The 21,527-nt window shown below is 44.9% G+C and overlaps 1 protein-coding gene across 4 annotated transcripts; it reads left to right on the forward strand.

Annotated features, from left to right (window-relative positions):
- The first annotated feature begins 426 nt into the window (after nucleotides 1-426).
- On the forward strand, nucleotides 427-20,437 carry DDX25 (DEAD-box helicase 25). 4 transcript variants are annotated; one of them, XM_061406357.1, is made up of 12 exons: nucleotides 427-636; nucleotides 1,267-1,333; nucleotides 1,581-1,625; nucleotides 2,363-2,498; nucleotides 3,902-3,994; nucleotides 4,080-4,182; nucleotides 5,221-5,335; nucleotides 6,753-6,930; nucleotides 14,053-14,290; nucleotides 15,738-15,900; nucleotides 18,896-19,084; nucleotides 20,163-20,437. In XM_061406357.1, exons 1-12 carry the CDS (start codon nucleotides 574-576, stop codon nucleotides 20,222-20,224), a joined length of 1,452 nt encoding a protein of 483 aa, XP_061262341.1. In that variant the 5' UTR covers nucleotides 427-573; the 3' UTR covers nucleotides 20,225-20,437. The 4 variants fall into 4 exon arrangements, with proteins under 4 accessions (XP_061262341.1, XP_061262342.1, XP_061262344.1 ...); XM_061406358.1 differs by having other exon boundaries at nucleotides 511-668; XM_061406360.1 differs by lacking the exon at nucleotides 427-636 and adding an exon at nucleotides 677-830.
- The last annotated feature ends 1,090 nt before the right edge of the window (nucleotides 20,438-21,527 follow it).

Below are 21,527 nucleotides of genomic sequence, written 5' to 3' on the forward strand. Positions count from 1 at the left end.
TTTGTCCGGTGAACCTCACTCCGTCTGACTCCACTTTCCTATGCCATTCACTCTAGCCTTTCTGACATCTTGAAACGTAGCAGCAGAAGTTTCGGGGGAAGGCGAACATGCGAGTTTGAAGCACGGGGTGCAGGGGTCCTGCCCCACCACCTGAAGAATAGTCTGGGGAGAGGGTGGTGGGGGAGAAGAGGTAGGACTCTCGAATCAGTGCGGAGATTCCTGCCGTTTAGTCTTCCACGCCGCTGCTGGCTCAGCAGAGGTTCGCCTAACATTCTAACATTCACCACAGAAGCGCCCGTGCCGGGTTTCTAACGCCTGGCGCGGACTTGCGGCCGGGTGGAGGACAGCTACCGCCCGCCCGCTCCTCCCCGGACCACGCCCTCCGCCCCTGACTCCTCCCACTTCCCCGCAGCTAGGGCGCCTGCGCGCTGCGGGTGGTGGCTCTCCGCCCCCCCCCCCCACCTCCACCCCCGCCCGGCTGGAGGAAAGCCCATTGGCCGCTGCGTGGAGCCGCGTGCTGCCTCGCGCCTGTGACTGTCGCACGTGCTGGGGCCGGAAGCAGCCGTCGCAGCGATGGCGTCGTTACTTTGGGGAGGCGACGCGGGGGCCGCGGAGAGCGAGCGGCTGAACGGCCACGTAACCGCCACCGAGCCGGGGAGGGCCAGCGGGTGGGAGCTAGAACAGCACTCCCTGAGGGAAATGTGCTGGGAAGGGGAAGGGGGAGCCCCGGTAGCGTTTGGAGTGGGGTGTCAGGTGGTCAGAGAGGAGATGTGACAAGGATTTGGAAGAGGGCCACCGGAAGGGAGACTCCGAGAAAAACAAGACCTTGGGTTGGAAAGGGCAAAATGAAGACACTTGCGCCGGGAGGGAACGCAGCTGGTGGCCCCAAGTAGACCCCGACTTTTCTATTCTCCCAATTTGACCACTAAGCCTCGGCTAGCGTTCATCTTCATCTTAGCTACCAACACGCTTTCCTGTCTACTCTCCTTTGCTTGTCCTGTGACCCCCAAGGACCGTCCCATTTAGACCAGAGACTTATAAAGAGGAATTTCACATGCAGGGGCAGCGGAAAGTCTCCTTCCAATTTTAGGGTAATTCATACAGGAGATCAGTTCCTCAAAGGAATCCATTTATACATAACATTGCAAAAGAAACAGTATTGGGAGGGGGATCTTCCCTTTCTTCCTTCCAGTCTGTTAGGGGGCAGCACTGGGCTGCTTGATGGTTTGCTTCCTAATATTGATTGAATTTTGTATCTTTCAATAGTTTTCAAACCTCATCCACCCCCAGAAGAACCTTCTGGGTATCAAGAGTGCTACCATCCCAAACATAGGTGAGTGCTGTTAAAGGAGATTGGGCTCAGTTCCTTGAAAAAGTGTTGTTTTCCTCATATCCCAGCTTTAGCTCCCTTAACACTCAGGGCCCTCCACTCCTTCCCAGTCTTTTTACCCTCTTCTCTACTGCTTGACTCTTTTGTGCACACTGTAGAGTCAGCAAGAGAAACTGGGATAATACGCTAGATGTTTCTGCTTGGCATTTATCTTTACAGTTTTTTTTTTTTCCCCCTCACATCCTTTTAGATGGTTCTGTTAATAGGATCGAAGAAGATGATGAAGATGATGTAGGTAGGAAATAAATCCATTTGTGGGTATTTACTAGCATTCTGTTTCATGTAGGGCTTCCCTGGTGGCTCAGAGGTTAAAGCGTCTGCCTGCAATGTGGGAGACCTGGGTTCAGTCCCTGGGTCGGGAAGATCCCCTGGAGAAGGAAATGGCAACCCACTCCAGTATTCTTGCCTGGAGAATCCCATGGATGGAGGAGCCTGGTGGGCTACAGTCCACGGGGTCGCAAAGAGTCGTCCATGGGGTCGCAAAGAGTTGGACATGACTCAGTGACTTCTCTTCACTTCTGTTTCATGTAATCATGACTTCACAATGTGAATGAATAATATCTTAAGTGGAAAAGAACCATCTTTGCTTCTCTTTTCTTTATGAATAGTGAATGTCAGAAAAAACACTAACTTGGGAGTGGGGATTACCTCTTCAGAGGAAAATTGAAATAGAATATGTAGGAATGGGTTAAGAATTTTCAGCTGGCAAGGACAAAGTAGGACTGGTGGCAATGGATGTAGGCTTGCTTGGGGATAGAGTCTGGTGTAGGGCAGAGTCTAAGAAACAAAGAATTCTCAGTGCTGTGTCATTCTTTCTAGAACCTTCTAGAACTTTCTTTTAGAAGAAAAATGACAGCAGGAGCAGTTGCTTGATATACAGTCACTGAATGAAAGGAAGCAACTTGTTAGATGTCATTTGGGAGGCTTGACTTTTCCCCTGCAATATCCCCTTTTTTATCCTTGCTTTTCTAGTGGATTTGGCAGCTAATTCACTCTTAAACAAGTTAATCCGGCAGTCCTTAGTAGAATCCAGTCACCGGGTCGAAGTCTTACAAAAGGATCCCAGCTCTCCACTCTACTCAGTGAAAACATTTGAAGAGCTACGGCTGTGAGTATTTGTGCCTTAAGTGTGGGAAAATGCCAGAAAGTGTAGCACAGAACAAACTAATCTGCTAATAATAAACCCATCAGATTCTCCTTCATGTTCTGATAATCAGCATTCAACTGAGATGTGGACGTTTTGCCTGGAAATAAAATACAACTCAAAGAGGAACACTAGGCTATCTGAGTTGTACAATGACTTGAGCACCTTTCTGATGGTAAAATTTTTAACCTTGCTGTGCTATGGGGGATAGCTAAGCCAGACACAGCCACATTGCTACTCTCTATACCAGAATACAGGGCTTCCCTGGTGGCTCAGTGGTGAAGAATCCACCTGTCAATGCGGGAGACACAGGTTTAATCCCTGGGCTGGGAAGATCCCCTGGAGAAGGAAATGGCAACCCACTCCAGTTTTCTTGCGTGGGAAATCCAATGGACAGAGGAGCCTGATGGGCTGCAGTCCAGTTCATGGGGCCGCAAAAGAGTTAAACATGGCTTAGCGACTAAACAGCAATAACAATACCAGAATACAGATAATGGGAAATTTGGTGGCCCAAATACTCCTTGAGATAAGTTACAAACTTTTACCTCTTTCCTTTTTGTCTCAAATGGTATGTAAATAATTTTCTCAAATTGGTTTGTATTTCCTAGGGATTTATCAGTTGGCATTAAGGAAATGTATTTTAACAGGGAGAGTTACTGATGTGGAGAAATCCAAAATCCTGATGTCCTCTTTCTAAATGGGGAGACGCTTACCTATGATCAACAGTTGGCTGCCAGTAATCTAGCAGTTCCTCTACCAATTAAACACATCCAGACTGTGCATGTCACTGTAGTGGAAGTATTCCAGCCTACTTTACTTTATTCTCTTCTGAACACCTGTCTTGAGACCCCCGCCCCTGACCAGGAAAGAGGCATTTAAAATACCAGCTTAGAAGAATGAGCTAATATTGCATCTTCTTCTAGATAGAACTGATAATAGAATCACCTGAATGAAATTTTGTCTTCTCTGAAAATTGCAGTTAAAACATAGAAGTTTGTCATTGATTTAAAAGAAATAAATGATAAATATCACTTAGTTTTCTGCTTATGTGGAAAGCAAACCTCTCCTGGAAAATTGTATTTCTCTCAGATGAGTTTTCCCATTTTTTTTTTCTCTTAGTTCAAGAGAGAGTTCCCCTTTAGGCCCTTACTACTATGCTTGGTCTAAGCTAATAACATAACTTATTGCTTTACTGCTCTAAATGTACTGGCATGATTGTATATGAGAGTTGAGATTTAGATATATTATTAATACTTTTCATACTCAGTTGCAAAGTGGCCTAATTTAGAAATGCACTTTTCATGTTTGTATTTCTGAGGCTACTGATGCATCATAGCCTTCAAGTATTTGATTTCTTTTTTTGACAGCAAGGAAGAGTTACTAAAAGGGATCTATGCAATGGGATTTAATAGACCATCCAAAATTCAAGAGATGGCTCTTCCAATGATGCTGGCACATCCGTGAGTTTCCAGGGAAATCGTGTTGCAACTTGGTTATTTTTGGTCTCATATTCAGTTGATGCCCAGCGTCTCCTCTTTCCTACAGACCCCAGAACCTCATAGCCCAGAGCCAGTCTGGAACAGGAAAGACAGCTGCTTTTGTATTGGCAATGCTCAGCAGAGTTAATGCCTTGAAATTGTTTCCACAGGTAAGGAAAGGCTGAGAGAGAGAGAGGAATGCTTGCAGCGCCAGTGGTATTTTAGTGATGGGCAGCAGTGCTGCCATGATGTGATGATATTTAGAATAGACATTCTTTCTTAAAATCATAGGATTATAGGCAGCAGTGTAGGGTAGTGACTGAGAGCACAGTCTTCATAGTTCGAGAGCACAGTCTTCATAGTTCGACTGGTTCCAATACCAGCCTCTCTACCTACCAGCTGAAAACCTGAGGAGAGTTAGTAAATCTTTTGGAGTACATTTTCTTGTTAATAAAAATAACATCTATAAAGGTGTGGATCACAACTGTCCAGTTTGCCCTTGAACCCTGACACCAAGCACGGTGCTTGCCCTGTAGAAACCGCTCCTTAAACATTGAATGAATGGGTATCTGCCTCATAGGATTGTCATGCAGATTGAGTGAAATAATACACATTTTTAGCACTATGCTCAACATAAAGTGAGCATTCAGTAGTAATGGCTATAAGGCTGTAGCTCACCCAGTCCCTCTTACTTAACACAGAAGGAAACAGCCTTGGAGAGGGAGAGGTTGCCTTTGAGGTCACAGTTGTCAGAGAGTGGCTGAGCAGGGGCTGGAACTAGAGCCACAGGAGACACACGTTCAATCCCTGGGTCGAGAAGATCCCCTGGAGAAAGAAATGGCAGTCCAGTCCAGGATTTTTGCCTGGGAAGTCCCATGGACAGAGGAGCCTGGTGGGCTCCAGTCCATGAGGCCAAAAAGAATCATTACCTGACTGAGCACACCCGACATGACTGAGCAGACACGAGTGTAGTTGCTTTACAGTTACTGTACAGCAAAGTGAATCAGCCACACGGATACATATATCCCCTCTCTTTTGGATTCCTTCCCATTTAGGTCACCACAGAGCACTGAGTTCCTGAGCTATGTAGTGGCTTCTCATTAGTTATCTATTTTATACATAATGTCACTATACCTCCACAAATTTTAATTGTATTTCAGAATTGCATAATGGTGAAGCTTTCTCCTTCCCCCTTGTCTCTCTGTCAGTGCCTCTGCTTGGCTCCTACTTATGAACTGGCTCTGCAAACTGGCCGTGTGGTCGAACGGATGGGGAAATTCTGTGTGGATGTTCAAGTGATGTATGCCATTCGAGGAAATCGAAGTATGTACCAGTGAGCCAGTCCTGGCTGATATATATATATGTGTGTGTGTGTGTGTGTGTGTGTGTATTTAACTATCTTATTTATTTATTTTTAGCTGACTTTTAGGAGAAGGCAATGGCACCCCACTCCAGTACTCTTTAACTGGAAAATCCCATGGACAGAGGAGCCTGGAAGGCTGCAGTCCATGGAGTCGCTAAGAGTCAGACATGACTGAGCAACTTCCCTTTCACTTTTCACTTTCATACATTGGAGAAGGAAATGGCAACAGTGTTTTTGCCTGGAGAATCCCAGGGACGGCGGCACCTGGTGGGCTGCCGTCTATGGGGTCACACAGAGTCGGACACAACTGAAGCGACTTAGCAGCAGCAGCAGCCAACTTTTAAATTTCATCTTTTCTTTTGGCTGAGCCCTGTGACATGTGGGATCTTAGTTCTCTGGCAAGGGGTCACACCTGCACTGCCTGCGTTGAAGTCTTAATGACTGGACTGCCTGGGAAGTTTCCCTGGCTCATATTTTAGATCCTGACTCCACCAACAATCATGGTGTATTAATACCTTCTCTGCTTTCTCGCCTCTAAAGTGAGGACATCATGGCACCTGTATCATAGAGTTGTTAACCTGAATTTAATGAAATGATAGAGATGGAGCACTGCATGCACCTCTAGCATGTGATAAAGATCCAGTGCACGTTAGCTTATCACTCCCACAGCTGGAACAACAGCTCAGTGCTTTTGCCTGTTCTCTTCTGTGAGGCTCAGTTGTTTTGTACAGAACAGCTTTTATTGTTTTACTTCTTCATGAAAGTGCTACATGCATATAGCTTTAAAAAAGTCTTTAAAACCCAGAAAATTCAAAGGTAAAAGTATAAGTTGTTCCTTCTCATCTTTCAAAAACCTATTTCCAAAGACAACTATGGTTTTGTTATCAAATCTGTGGGGTTTTTTGTTTTTGAGTGTTGACCAAAAATGGGAACATTTTTTTTTGGTACTGTTCAAAAACTTACGCATCTTAAACATCTTTTCATGTCAGTGTGTATAGCCCCATGTCCTCCTTTTGACCAGCTGTATAATATTCCATCATTTTTTTTTCATGGGACCTCTTGATGGACATTGTGGTGGTTTTCCGTTTGGGGAGGGCCTGTAGGCCTTTCCCTGCTGTGCCACTTTCCTGTAGGACAGTGGAGATGTTGCAGGCCGGCTTTTTAAATGACTGTGAGGCAGAATCAGTTACTCAGGACTGTTACCGTTTCTGTAAACCAAGAAACTCAGAGACTTCTCCTAAAACTCTGTCAAAAACCACAATGACCCTCAGGGTTTGCCTTTGGGAAACCAATAGGAAATGTGTTGCGTGACTCAGAATTCCAGACGGTTAGAGTGGTTTCCAGCTAAAGAAGACCTTCCAACCCTTTTCTCCATAGTTCCCAGAGGCACGGATGTCACCAAACAGATTGTAATTGGCACTCCTGGGACCGTCCTGGATTGGTGTTTCAAGCGAAAATTAATTGATTTGACTAAGATTCGTGTGTTTGTCCTGGATGAAGCTGATGTGATGATCGACACGCAGGGATTTGCAGACCAAAGCATTCGTATTCAAAGGTAACTTTCACATCCATCCTTTTCTTCCTAGATCTTCTGTCCAGATAAGGGATTTCATTTGTCCACTGCTCTTCATTGTCTTTACTGCTTATTCCCCACTTCCTTCTCCTTTAAAGCAGATTGGGTTTTCATGATTTTTAGCAGCTCAGTGAGCCTTCGACCTGTAATTTCCCACTTCATCTTATAACTTTGCTTTATTCTTGTGCTACAGGCTCACAGATGAAATCCATATAGTGGGTCTGCACCAAATTTTGCCAATAATCTTATATTTGAACAAAATTCTAAAGAGAATTTATTAAAACCCCATGGCGCTATTGTAAAGACGCAGTAACCTGGGGTCAGCAACCTAGTGGTCTAGTCCTGACCTTGCCCGTAAGTTGTTAAGTAAATCTTGTCATTTTGCTAAGCCTCTCTCCCAGGATCACCATGGGGCTTAAAATTTCAGATTATGAGGCCTAAGCTGAACCTTATGGAATCAGAATTTCTGGGAGTGGGCCTCTATGTATCACTTACTTTTAAAGCATTTATGGTGGTAGTCATTTAGTCGCTAAGTCATGTCCGACTCTTGCAACCCTGTGGGTGGTAGCCCGCCAGGCTCCTCTGTCCATGAGATTTTCCAGGCAAGAATACTGGAGTGGGTTGCCATTTCCTTCTCCAGGGGATCTTCCCAACCCAGGAATTGAACCCGGGTCTCCTGCATTGCAGGCAGATTCTTTCCCAACTGAGCTACAAGGGACTGTGTTAAATTCAAATAGGATATTGAAAGACTTATAATGAAAACCAGTAATCCCCTGCCCCCAAACCCTAGAGAACACTGTCCGTTTTGGCATTAACTGTCATATCTTTAAATAACAAGCTCATTGCTGCTTCTCATTGTATATTGTCTCTTCCGAGGTGGCTCAGTGGTAAGAATCTGCCAGTGTAAGAGATGCAGGTCGAACCCTGGGTTGGGAAGATCCCCTGGAGAAGGAAATGGCAACCCGTTCCAGTATTCTCGCCTGGGAAATGCTATGGACAGAGGAGCCTGGCGGGCTACAGTCCATGGAGTTGCAAAGAGTTGGACATGCCTGAGCAGCTAAACAGCAGCTGGCTTCCCATTAGAGAAAGTGGGAATTTAGTCCTTCTGTACCACCCCCTTGGAGAAGGCAGTGGCACCCCACTCCAGTGCTCTTGCCTGGAAAATCCCATGGACAGAGGAGCCTGGTAGGCTGCAGTCCATGGGGTCGATAAGAGTCAGACACGACTGACCGACTTCGCTTTCACTTTTCAGTTTCATGCATTGGAGAAGGAAATGGCACCCCCCTCCAGTACTCTTGCCTGGAAAATCCCACGGACAGAGGAGCCTGGTAGGCTGCTGTCCATGGGGTCGCTAAGAGTCAGACACGACTGAGCGACTTCACTTTTCACTTTTCACTTTCATGCATTGGATAAGGAAATGGCAGCCCACTCCAGTGTTCTTGTCTGGAGAATCCCAGGGACTGGGGAGCCTGGTAGGCTGCCGTCTATGGGGTTGCACAGAGTCGGACACGACTGAAGCGACTTAGCAGCAGCAGCAGCATACCACCCCCACTCTCACTATCCTGTCCCCTCTATGGCTTCAGTGGTTGTATCATAAGAGTTTGGTTACATTAATGGTCAGTATTAATATTATTACCACAACACAAGTATTGTTCACTGTGGAGCATTGAACTATTATAATTATGTGGGTTGTTGTTGTTTATCTTGGCTGCACTGGGCCTTTATTGAATTTCATGGACTTTCTCTAGTTGCACTACGTCAGCCCCAGGGCTTGCAGGCTCAGTGCTTGTGGCTTGTGGGCATGTGGGATCTTAGTTCCCTGACCAGGGGTCGATCCCTTGTCCCTCACATTGCAAGGCAGATTCTTAACCAGTGGACCACAAGGGAGTCTCTAGTTATGTTTTTTTGTGTGTAATTTTTCCCCCTAAATTTGCCTGTTTTCCCTTTTTGGCTACTATCGTCATGTAGAGGTGTCATATGTCATTGATATCTCTAGACAGTCAAATGTGTCTTAAAGCGCCAGTGGTTTTTTTCCCAGGAGATCCTCCACACACACTGTCTCTGGTTTTAGCTGGGCTGGTTGCACTCCTGCAGCCACAGTCTTGTCAGTTTCCCCTGTCCTTGTTCCCAGTTTTGAATCTCCTGTCCTGTGGGTCCTTTTTCTTGGTTTACTGAATATGCTGGAACATACAGTCCAGTGACTTCCTGCAAAAGGAGGTGTAGGAAGTCCATTTTCTAGCCCCTGCATGTCTGAAAATGTTTTTACTGTGCCTGTAAATTCGATCTCTGAGTTGATTTTGCCTGGATGTGGAATCTTGTCCTAGAAAGCTTTCTCCCTATAAATTCAGAAACAGTGTTGAAAACAGAAAAATGGTGGTTGTTTTTTTGGTTTGGTTGGTTGTTTTTTTTTTTTTACTATAGTTAATATTCTGTTTCTGGTGTTGCTACTGGAAAGTTTAATGTCATCCCTATCCCCAGACTTTTGTCTGTGATGTTCTTTTTTCTCTAGAAGATTTTGGAATCTTTTTATCCACAGTATAATGAGACTTCTCGGCTTGGTTCAGATTTTTTTTTCTTCATTGTACTACACACGTGGCACATGCTTTTCATTTCCAGAATTTGTGTCCACCAGATCTGGGGAAATTTCTTACGTTACTTCTTTCCCTATGGTGACCAACTTTTTAGGAAGCCAACCCAGTCACAGCAGGGAAATGCACACACGCATATATGTCATGTATGTATAATAATATATATAATACAGAAGAACTAATCATGCACGTGTTATTACTTTAACATAAAAATATGTAAAATATGTGTTTATTTGAAATTATATATTATGTGCTTTTCTGTTTAAACAAAACAAACTGTCGAACTAAACTGTGGCAATAAGTAGTAATTCATAGGAGAATTAGGTAAATATGCATGAGAAAAATACAATAATGTTTTATCTCTGATACAGCAATTTAATCTTTTAAAACATTGGATGCTTAAATTTTGGAGGCTGTGCTGGTTTTTTTTTTTTTTTGACCGCACCACACAGCTTGTGGGAGTTTAGTTCCCTGACTGGGGATCGATCCTGGCCCTTGGCGGTGAGAGCACAGAGTCCTACCCCCTGGACCGCCAGGGGAGTCCCTACTGTATATTCTTATAATACAGAATTACGGAGCTTTTTATGAAGAGACTATAAATCCATTAGAACTAATGACACATACTGCCTGTATTTAATGACAGAGATAGTCGTGACACTTTGCTTTGGGTCTCACAGTGCTATAGGATGTTTCTCTGCTCTAGTGTCCTTGGGACTCCTTGCAGCCTTCTCTCCTTGTATGTCGCAGTAAAACAGAATATAGTCAGATGTAAAATTCATTTTGATTTGGAGCTCTGCCATCAGTAAGCCCACACTGATTCTTTTTTAAAAAAAATTTTTGTAGTGTAGTACACACACACAGTTAACTCACAACATTGTGTTACTTTCTGCTGTACAACATAGTGACTTGGTTATACATATGGCCACTCTTTTCGATTCTTTTTCCATATATGTCATTACAGAGTTTTGAGTAGGGTTCCCTGTGCTATACAGTAGGTCCTTATTAGTTACCTGTTCTATACACACACACACACACATGTGTGTATGTGTGTATATATATATATATATGTATGAGAAGCCCACAGTGATGCTTGGTATCAGTCCAGTGAGATAGCCTCTGAACAAAAGTGTCCAAGCGTTGAATACTTAGGAGCTAGCAACAGTGGTTTTTAGACCTGTAAGAATTTCCAGCTCCCTCGGAATGTCCTCCCACTGCATCTGCACACTTGTTTTAGTAGACCAAGTGTTTGACATTCAGATCCTTTGCATCCATAAATCCATCGTCTGGGTCATCCATACCTAAAATGTCCATCATTTTCAAACACCCCAAAGTCTATTAGATCTCATCATAAGTGAAACCTCTCCTCCTCAGGGAAAAAGATTATAAACCACAGAGATGACTTAAACTCGAGAAATTAAAAGATGGATTCCTTACAAATTTAGTAAAGAAATGAGAAAGTCCTCAACTTGGCTGGACTTCGGAAGTAGTTTTATTTCTAAAAAAGGAAAAACAAGTCATTTTTTCCTGCAAGTTTTTTTTTTTTTTTCCTTTTGAAGTATTTATTTTGTTTTGCAGTATGGCCAGTGAACAATATTGTGATAGTTTCAGGTGAACAGCCAAGGGACTCTGTTCAGTTCAGTTGCTCAGTCATGTCCAACTCTTTGTGACCCCATGGACTGCAGCACGCCAAGCTTCGTGTCTATCACCAACTCCCAGAGCTTACTCAGACTCATGTCCATAGAATTGGGGATGCCATCCAACCATCTCATCCTCTGTCGTCCCCTTCTCCTGCCTTCAGTCTTTCCCAGCATCAGAGTCTTCCAGTGAGTGAGTTCTTCGCATCAGGTGGCAAAAGTATGAACTGGTTGGATCTCCTTGCAGTCCAAGGGACTCTCAAAAGTCTTCTCCAACACCACAGTTCAAAAGCATCAATTCTTCAGCACTCAGCTTTCTTTATGGTCCAACTCTCACATCCATACATGACTCCTGGAAAAACCATAGCTTTGACTAGACAGACCTTGGTTGGCAAAGTAATGTCTCTGCTTTATAATATATATGTATTCATTCTTCTCCAAACCTCTCTTCCATCCAGGCTGCCACATAACATTGAGCAGAGTTCCATGTGCTGTACAGTAGGTCCCTGTTAGTTTCCCATTTTAAATGTTTGCTGTGAGTTTTTGTTGCAGCCTTTACAGAACACCAGACAACTCGGGTGCAGTCAGTATACGGCATCTTCATTGGTCATCAGACCGTTTTGGAGATATAGTGTGTTAATTCTGTTTTACTGTAATCTCTTTCTCATCCTTAATTTATTTCTAAATTAGAGATGGACATTGTTTTTCTCTCAGGCTTTGAAAATAGACTAATATTTTAAATCCTTTTGCTGGCCAGCTACAATGCCTGGCATCTTGTAAACACATGTCTGCTTCCATTTCTCCACAGAAAGAAATCTTGTAAGGCTTCTGCAAGTTTGACCTAACAAAGAGCCCCAAAACTTTGGTAGTGAACAGTTCAGTATCACAGGGAAGCAGATCGTATGCCTTTTTAGTAGTGTTGTGTACAAAGATGCAGACATTCAGCTGGTAAGAGCTGTTTGTGTTCTTTGGTAAGGAGTTCATAGGTTGAATGGAATCTGCCAGAGTTTATATTTGCTCTGTCTGCTGCTCCTGCTGGGGTTGAACAGAGGCTGGTTTGTGTTTGGAAACAACGTCTAGCAGCCTTTTGTTTTATATTTTCTGTGTTGTATAAAAACTTCATAGAAGTCAAGATGTTTTTAAGACTTCAGTTTTTAGTTTTTCCTTCCTTTTGTTTAAAATACATTAAGCCACAGCACTGTCCAATAAAAATACAATGCAGGCCACATGTGTAATTTAAAATTTTCTAATAGCCACATTAAAAAAAGAAACAGGTGAAATTAATGTTATGAAAAAAATCATTTTATTTAATTTGATATCAAAATAAGTGTCTTAACAAGTAACCAATATTTTATCAGTATAAAAATTATTAATAGTCTGCATTTTTTTGCATACTAAGTCTTTAAAATCCAGTGTTCTACAGAACAACCCATGTTTCTTTCCCTTTGATAATTTGTATAAATTTACTTTTTGGAAGGAAATGGCCCCAGCCTTGGGGTACCAGTCCTGGGGCCGTCTTTTCAGATGAAAGATTGTAGTAGAACAGATGGCCAATGCAGATTGTCCTCCAGTCTCTTCAGAGGCCCCCAACCCCTGCCAGTCCTTCCTCTGAATTCTCTGGTGTCGCAGGTCTTAGACCTCCCAGGGTTCTGAGACATCCACTGCCTTTCCAGCAGCATTTCCCTCTGTAGCACACGTATCTTAGCGTCATGCACCTTCTCCATTATCATGCTTTTCCATCTTGCAAAACTATATTGAAATGTCTCTTCCACCCATTTCTCTTCTTGGATTCTTCACGTTTTGTGAGTTCATAGCTTCATCCTTTTATAATCACATGAGTGTGATGTGGGACTCTGAGAAGGTAACACATGTAGTCAGTCTCCCACAGTCAACCCGAAATCCGTCCAGTTGTGTGAAAAGCTCCTGGGGATTCAGGTCCCAGGCTTGGTATAATGTTTGGAATCGCTGAATTGTATGAACTCTCCTGTTCCCTTTTAGCAGTAAGGACTTTTCCTCTTAAGTGCTCTGTTGTCTTCTCAAAGGCAGTGATTTCTCTCTGGTCTCTTCCGTTTTTTTGAAAACTAACTTTTTAATTGATGTTTAACATATGTACAGAGAAATCCTAAGTGTACACTGGGTGAATTATCACAGAGAGGCTATGCTCATGGAACAGTGGATCCGTCAAGACTGAGATCTTTCTCAGAGTGCTCCAGAAAGTGCCCTGCAGGCCGTCTCCTGTCACCAGCCCTCTCTCCTCCTCAGACTTAGCTCTGTCCTAACTGCTGACTCTGTGGGTTCATCTTACCTATTTTTGAACTGGGGTATCAATTGTCCTGTGTTCAGTGTGGGTTTAGCTTGCATTTTCCATGCTGCAGCATCTTCCCCTTCTGCACCCTTTTATTTATATCCGGGTCTTCCCATTCCACATAGACTTCACGTGACTGTCCTTTCCTACTCAGTAGATAGAACACCTGCCTTTGAGTGATGAGCCTCTGTGCCCTTCATCTGCATGGAGCTCATGTGAGATGATTCCCATAAACAGCCCCTGGACTGACACCCTAGGCTCCATAAGCCGTCTCTCCTAAGGAGGTGACTGGCTTGGAAACCCCCAAGCCCTCCAGATCTCTTAGCTGACCTTCACTCTGGAGCCCCGTGTTCAGTTTATGCATTCCCCAAACCCTGGGTGGGAGGCAGGGGCTGACACGTGGCCCTCTGCAGCAGGTGTAGTTCTTGTGTCCACAGCACCCTTCACGGTGACCCTGGGGCGGGAGCAGGGGCGTGGGGGGCAGCTGACGGCCGTGGGCAGCCAGTGCTGGGAGCTGCGCCCTGGAGTGGGACAGGCCTGGCAGTTGGGTGATGCCCTTTTCCCTTCTCTCTCCCAGAGCTTTACCCTCCGAGTGCCAGATGCTCTTGTTTTCGGCAACCTTTGAAGACTCTGTGTGGCAGTTTGCCGAGCGAATCATTCCTGACCCCAATGTTATCAAGTTACGAAAAGAGGAGCTGACCCTGAACAACATCCGACAGTACTACGTGTTGTGCGGGAACAGGAAAGACAAGTACCAGGCTCTCTGCAACATTTACGGCGGCATCACCATAGGCCAGGCCATCATCTTCTGCCAGGTAGCTCCACCTGCCAGGGACTCGCCTTCCTTGTGCCCAGACTTCCGTGCAGATGGGGGCAGGGGACAGTCAGATGAGTGAGAGCCAGGGAGCCGGGCACTGTGTTCCACACTGTTTATTCGTGATGTCGTTCAATTTTCAGAGCAACTTTGAATAGAGATTACTTGTATTTTATGGGTGACACTGAAGTGATGAAATAGGACTTCAATATGACGTGAAACAGGGCATCCTCCTTTTATGTTGATTTAATTTTTTTTTCTTTTTTGGTTATGCCATGCAACTTGGTCAGTTCCCTGACCAGGGATTGAACCTGGGCCATGGCAGTGAAAGCCCAGAATCCTAACCACTGGAATTAGGATTAGGGCCCCAGGGAACTCCCCAGGCATGCTTCTTTTAGAGGGACTGCTTCTAACATGTCCCCGTTCAAGTTGATGTTACTGTGACTGTTTTCACAGATACCCTTTATCAGGTTAAAAATGTTCTCTTCATTTCCAAACTTACTATGAGCAAGGCAGCCACTCAGTTACTCGCTGTTGATAGCCCTTTATTTTTCTTTTCATATTTACTTTTCTCTCTGACATGGTTCGTGTTCCTGTTCTGGATTGTATTTTTTCACCACCACGTGAACACTGTCAGCTCCATGAGAGCAAAGTCTGTTCCACATACCTCCTTGCCCCCATCCTGGAAGAGCCCTGCCCAGCAGTGGATGGCCTTGGAAACACACCTGTAGAGTACGGGAAAGTGTCGCCCTGCCACAGAGTAGCCATGTAACCCTGGGCAGAGCACTTAATGGTTTTATGCTTTAGGTTAATTTTTTAGTTTTTTCAAATGAGCTTAGACACCTGCTTCATCAGATCATTACGGAAGTAGATGAGCGTGATGTAAGTAAAGGTTTTTGCAAGGTGCCTGGCACACACAACAACTTAATCATCGTTGTTGTTGTTGTTCAGTCACTAAGTCGCATCTCAGTCTTTGGAGACCCATGACTGTAGCCTGCCAGGCTCCTTTATCCATGAAATTTCTCAGGCAAGAATAGTGGAATGGATTGCCATTTCTTTCTCCAGGGGTCTTTCTGACCGAGGGATCAAACCCACATCTCCTGCTCTCTTGCATTGACAGGTGGATCCTTTACCATTAAGCCCATCATCATTGTTAGGTTACCTCATTTTGTCATCTGACCACCACAAGAGGTGGACGGAGCATTTTATTCTGTTTCAGGGCTGAGAAGCAGAGCTGTGACAGGTTGAGAGGGTGTGCCCCTTAGAGGCCTGGGGGCAGGAGAACTCCCTGCCACATTCACAGGTCTCTCTAGGCCTGAAAGGAAGGGGGAGCAAAACCCCTCTACAACCCCTGTACCCCCAGCTCCCATGCCCTGCAGACATGAGCGCTGCACACACAGTGAGGCTGCTTCAACTTGGGTGTGGTGCTGGGCTTTGATTTCCTGCAGACTCGTCGAAATGCTAAATGGTTGACTGTGGAGATGATGCAGGATGGCCACCAGGTGTCTCTGCTGAGTGGAGAGCTGACTGTGGATCAGCGAGCTTCCATCATCCAGAGGTTTCGGGACGGAAAGGAGAAAGTCCTTATAACCACCAATGTCTGCGCTCGAGGTATGTATGTGTGTATTTAAAGTCAGGTTTATTGAGTTTATCATTTACATGTGATAAAATTCACTCTTTTTAAGGATGTGGTTCAGTGAGTTTTGACAAACATATGTAGTCATGTACCCATCACTGTAATCAAAATGCAGAACAATTCCATCTCCCTTCAAAATTTCTCTGTGCTTATTTGCAATCAGTCTCTGAAACTAATGGCCCCTGACCACTACTGAGCCAGATCTCTGCTTCTGTATTTTTGTCTCTTCCAGAATGCCATGTAAGTTAAATCATGCAGTTGGTAACCTCAGTGTCTGATTTATTCCACTTGACATCATACTTTGGAATTCATCAGTGTTGTTACATGTATCAATAGGTCATTCCTTTTTATTGCTGAGTAGTATTCCATTGAATGCGTGTACCAAATTAGTTCATCTGTCCACCCATTGATGGACATTTGGATTGCTTACAGCTCAGGGCTATTTTGACTGAAGCTGTAATAAACATTCATGTATAGGGCTCATGCAGACATACATTTTCTTTTCTCTTAGGTAAATACCTAGGAGTAAGATTTTTCAGTCATAGGGTCAATGTATATTTAGCTTTAGAGGCAACTGCAGAACGGTTTTCCAGAGTAGCCATGCCATTTTGCACTTCTACCAGCAGTACCAGAGGGTTCTAGTTGTTCTCCATCCCTGTCAGTAATTGGTATTGACACTTTTTCATCTTAACTTTTCCAGTAGATGTATGTGGTGTCTTGTGTTTTTTACTTGTGTTCCCTAATGACTAACGATGTTGGTCATCTTTGAGGTGTTTTTAATTTTAAAACTATTGACTGCTGGGGAAAAAATCTTTTTTTCAAGCAAAGGGTCTTCCTACTTTGCTCACTTCCCCATTGTATCCTTGCCTATGCCGCATACTCAAACCCTGTTTCCTAGTTTATTACTGGTTCACCCGACAGAACTGAGGACCTGCCGTAAGGGCTAAGCCTGGAGGAGGAGCAGCCTGAAAAAGGGCCTTCCCTTCGGGAGCACACCACCTCTGAGCCTCTAGACCGGCGCTGTCCAATAGAAATGCTTGCACTGAGAGAAATCTCCTATTCTCTGTTGTCCAAGCCATAGATAGTAGCTTTTGAGCACTGGGAGTGTGGCTAGTGTAGCTGAGGAACTGGATTTTTAATGTGAATTAATTTAAATAGCCTCGTGAGGCTAATGGTTACCATACTATACCGCGCATCTGCAGAACCCCAGAGGAAAGAGGGCACAGATAGCTCGAGTCGAAGCACAGTACAGGGAGGACAAGGATCACGAGCCAGACAGCATGTTAGTGTTGGGCGTGGAGGCCCCAGGCGAGCCCAGAAGTCTTCCTGGAAACATTAGGTGTGAGAGGTATGGATGGAAGGGGAGAACCCTTGGAAGTCTTGAGTTGTTTGTACTTTATCCTGTACGGTTTGGGCAACCAGGTTCTAAACACAAGTGCTCTGGACATCGCTGTGGCATCCATGGTGAGGATTAGAGGAGTAGGACATGAGGGACTGGGGAGCCAGTCCAGAAATTATTATGACAGTTGAGGCCATGATAAAATTGATGAGAACAGTGGCTGTGGAATGGGGCGGAGCTGGGCCCTGATGGGGAAGAGAACCTGCAGGGGACTCAGCACAGCGGGAGCAGAGAGAGGGGCTCTTTGGCTTGGTGAGAGCCCCCACCCCCTGCCACACACACACACACACACACACACACACACTTTGTACATAGTTAGACTCCTGTAGAGTTCACTTCTACTGACACTCTTACCTAGCATAGTAGACATACATCAGATCAGATCAGATCAGTCGCTCAGTCGTGCCCGACTGTTTGCGACCCCATGAATCGCAGCACGCCAGGCCTCCCTGTCCATCACCAACTCCTGGAGTTCACTCAGACTCACGTCCATTGAGTCAATGATGCCATCCAGCCATCTCATCCTCTGTCGTCCCCTTCTCCTCCTGCCCCCAATCCCTCCCAGCATCAGAGTCTTTTCCAATGAGTCAACTCTTCGCATGAGGTGGCCAGAGTACTGGAGTTTCAGCTTTAGCATCATTCCTTCCAAAGAAATCCCAGGGCTGATCTCCTTCAGAATGGACTGGTTGGATCTCCTTGCAGTCCAAGGGACTCTCAAGAGTCTTCTCCAACACCACAGTTCAAAAGCATCAGTTCTTTGGCGCTCAGCCTTCTTCACAGTCCAACTCTCACATCCATACATGACCACAGGAAAAACCATAGCCTTGACCAGACAAACCTTTGTTGGCAAAGTAATGTCTCTGCTTTTGAATATGCTATCTAGGTTGGTCATAACTTTCCTTCCAAGGAGTAAGCATCTTTTAATTTCATGGCTGCAGTCACCATCTGCAGTGATTTTGGAGCCCAGAAAAATAAAGTCTGACACTGTTTCCACTGTTTCCCCATCTATTTTCCATGAAGTGATGGGACTGGATGCCATGATCTTCGTTTTCTGAATGTTGAGCTTTAAGCCAACTTTTTCACTCTCCACTTTCACTTTCATCAAGAGACTTTTGAGTTCCTCTTCACTTTCTGCCATAAGGGTGGTGTCATCTGCATATCTGAGGTTATTGATATTTCTCCCGGCAATCTTGATTCCAGCTTGTGTTTCTTCCAGTCCAGTGTTTCTCATGATGTACTCTGCATATAAATTAAATAAGCAGGGTGACAATATACAGCCTTGACGAACTCCTTTTCCTATTTGGAACCAGTCTGTTGTTCCATGTCCAGTTCTAACTGTTGCTTCCTGACCTGCATACAAATTTCTCAAGAGGCAGATCAGGTGGTCTGGTATTTCCATCTCTTGAAGAATTTTCCACAGTTTACACATACTTACAAACAAATATGTGTCAAAGCAAGCTTGATTCTAGACTGTGTCTGTCAAGTGAGAATTCCCTCAGCAAATGTGATTCTTGGATAGCTGGGTCCTGAGGTGGAAGCTGCAGGGCCCTGTGGTGTCCTTCCTCTTCCAGGGATTGATGTGAAGCAGGTCACGATCGTCGTGAACTTTGACCTCCCTGTGAACCAAGCAGAGGAGCCAGACTACGAGACCTACCTCCACCGCATCGGGCGCACGGGCCGCTTCGGGAAAAAGGGCCTTGCCTTCAACATGATCGAGGTGGATAAGCTGCCTCTACTGATGAAGATCCAGGACCACTTCAGTGAGTGGCACCCTTCACAGTCAGCTCTGTGGACCTGCCCACGTTGACAGTGGCCGTGTGTCGTGGGCCTCGAGCTCGGGGTTCATGATGTGATAGGATGGGAGCGGGAACCAGACAGTAGGAGGCGTCCACTCTTCAGTGTCAGAGCTCCTAACCTGAGACGGGGGTAGAGAAAGACCCGAAAACCAAGTGGGATTCATGTGAGCTCAGATTTCTATCTTATTGCTCATTCTGGGATCTAAACCAGATTTTACAACATAAAGAACCACCGTGAGTAATGAGATCCTGGAAGATTATATTGTGTCCCCAACTTCCTTTTTTTGTCTACATTTTCCTCTTCCCTGTTGTCCCAGCGACCAACTTGGGCAATCCTAAATCCTGAGTCTGGCTGCTTTCCTCCAGCCCTCCTTCCCCTCATCTAAACAAGACAGGCTCTGATAACCTGCTGGGAAGATGGCTGGGGAGCAGGGGAAGAGGAACCCTTGCAGGACTCCAAATGTTATCTTTTACCTTTAGGACAGTGGTATTTATCCTCTGTGGGAAACAAAGAATACTGTCCCTGGGGGAGTGCACATAGGCACAGATGTGGAATTTGAAATTTAATTTTAACAGGTTTGCTTACTAACTGTGGACCCTTCAGGGAAGTTGGTTAAGCACTCCTATGTTAGGATAGCAGAGCAGGGATGGGTGTGGAGAAAGACCCATTAAGATTGCCGTTGCTGTGGTGATCAATGCTCCCTGTTGCCATGCAGCAACGTCCCCCTCCCATGTATGTCCACACCCCCTTCACTCCCCATGAACTCAGCCAGGCCCCTTCCCAGGCCCTCACTGCACTTTGGCCTTTTTTTGCCCCAAGGTATATGGACATGCATGTTCTCTTGTCTGGTGCATTTGATGCTGTTGTGGTTGGTGTGAATTGGTTGTTTGGACACCTGCCCATCCTCACCTAATCTAGAGAATATTCCTATCTTGAGGATTTCCATACGAGGTGTCATTGTCTTCAGAAATGTAGTTGGATGGAATGAAATTTCATTTAGGCCCTGGGATAAGACTGTTCCATTCTCTTTTGCTCTTTTAGACAGCAGTATTAAGCAACTCGACCCTGAAGACATGGATGAAATTGAAAAGATTGAATATTGAAGAAATAACTTTATCACTTAGATGTATTTTGGTTTATGTGAGAATGTAGGTTTTAAAGGTAATTTTTTATGTTGAGCCTTTTTCAACATGAAGCTGTTACGTATGGCAAAATAAATGTCATGGTAGCCTTAGTTTTAAGACCTGAGGTTTTTTTGAACCAAATTGATGTGAAGCAGTTGATTCTTTTGAATAAAAAAGTGAGATAATTTCTTACTCCAGTCTCTTCACAGATAAACATCTTTGCAGGGCTACTGGGATGTTGTGGGATTTAGTTCATATAAAGTACCTGAGTCGGTCATGCCACCTGTGAACAGCTCAGAGCGCCACGAGATGGCAGTAGAACGTCACTGTTTTGGAATTTGAGTGGTTGACAAGCTCTGCGCCTCCCGCCCCAGGGTCTGGACCCGCCCCAGGGTCGCAACCCCACCCCCACCCCCTACATGCACATGCCCCCCACGCACAGACACACACTCTTCTTCCCTGTGAGTACAGGGTAAAGTCTCTACAAAGTAAAACAGTTTGAAAGAGAGAACATTTTGCTTCTTTTTTAACGTTTCAACTGACATAGAGAATTTAAAAATATTTTTCTATTTTAGTTCTTAATGTCTTCAAATGAGAGAAGATCTAATCCATCCTCAGTTATTTTATAGTCTATGAAAATGTGATTTTATTATAGGCATTTCTTTAAGACAGGCAGTGGGGGTTGGGGGAACCCACTTGCCTTATTAAGGAGGTGACATTTCAGGGAGCAGTCAGGTTTGCTTTTCAGAATCTCAAGGTGGATGTGAGAATCCTAGACATTTTCCTACAAGTCCCGATGACATGCTTCTCATTTCTCACATTTACTTCTAGAAAAATGAAACAGTGGGCTTGAGTAAGCAGGGTGGCGGCGGGAAATCAATACTCTCCCAGAAAGCCCGAGCAGGCTTTGCAATCCGCGGCCAGAGTCAGGCTGCAGTTCTGTCCCACCAGGCGGCCACCAGCGCCCGTGGGGAGTGTGCCTGTCATCCCAGGTTGGAGGGTGGTTCCCGGCCTATCTTTTCTGGTATTCCACGCTCATGTTGCCTGCCAATGTTTTATTCCCGTGGGCAGGGCTCAGACACAGATGAAATTCACCCGACATCCTCATCCTCCAACAGGTATTTATTGTGCATCCTGTAGGCTACAAGGAGGAGAGATGAGTCAGATGTACCAGTCATTTCCGAATTCAGAGCCTCACGGCTGAGACTCCGAATTAGCAAGCTTTGTTTTAATAATGGTGTTTGCTTAAATAAGGGGCACAGAGGAGGGACCCCCAGCACCA

This window comes from Bos javanicus, chromosome 29, assembly GCF_032452875.1.
Source record: "Bos javanicus breed banteng chromosome 29, ARS-OSU_banteng_1.0, whole genome shotgun sequence".
In the NCBI taxonomy this organism is placed as follows: domain Eukaryota; kingdom Metazoa; phylum Chordata; class Mammalia; order Artiodactyla; family Bovidae; genus Bos; species Bos javanicus.

Bases quoted from the DNA above. Each gene is read 5' to 3' on its own strand.
- DDX25 (XM_061406357.1), top strand. From the start codon at position 574: ATGGCGTCGTTACTTTGGGGAGGCGACGCGGGGGCCGCGGAGAGCGAG. The intron at 3,995-4,079 runs GTGAGTTTCCAG...TCTTTCCTACAG, and splicing joins CCAATGATGCTGGCACATCC to ACCCCAGAACCTCATAGCCC. The intron at 5,336-6,752 runs GTATGTACCAGT...TTTTCTCCATAG, and splicing joins TGCCATTCGAGGAAATCGAA to TTCCCAGAGGCACGGATGTC.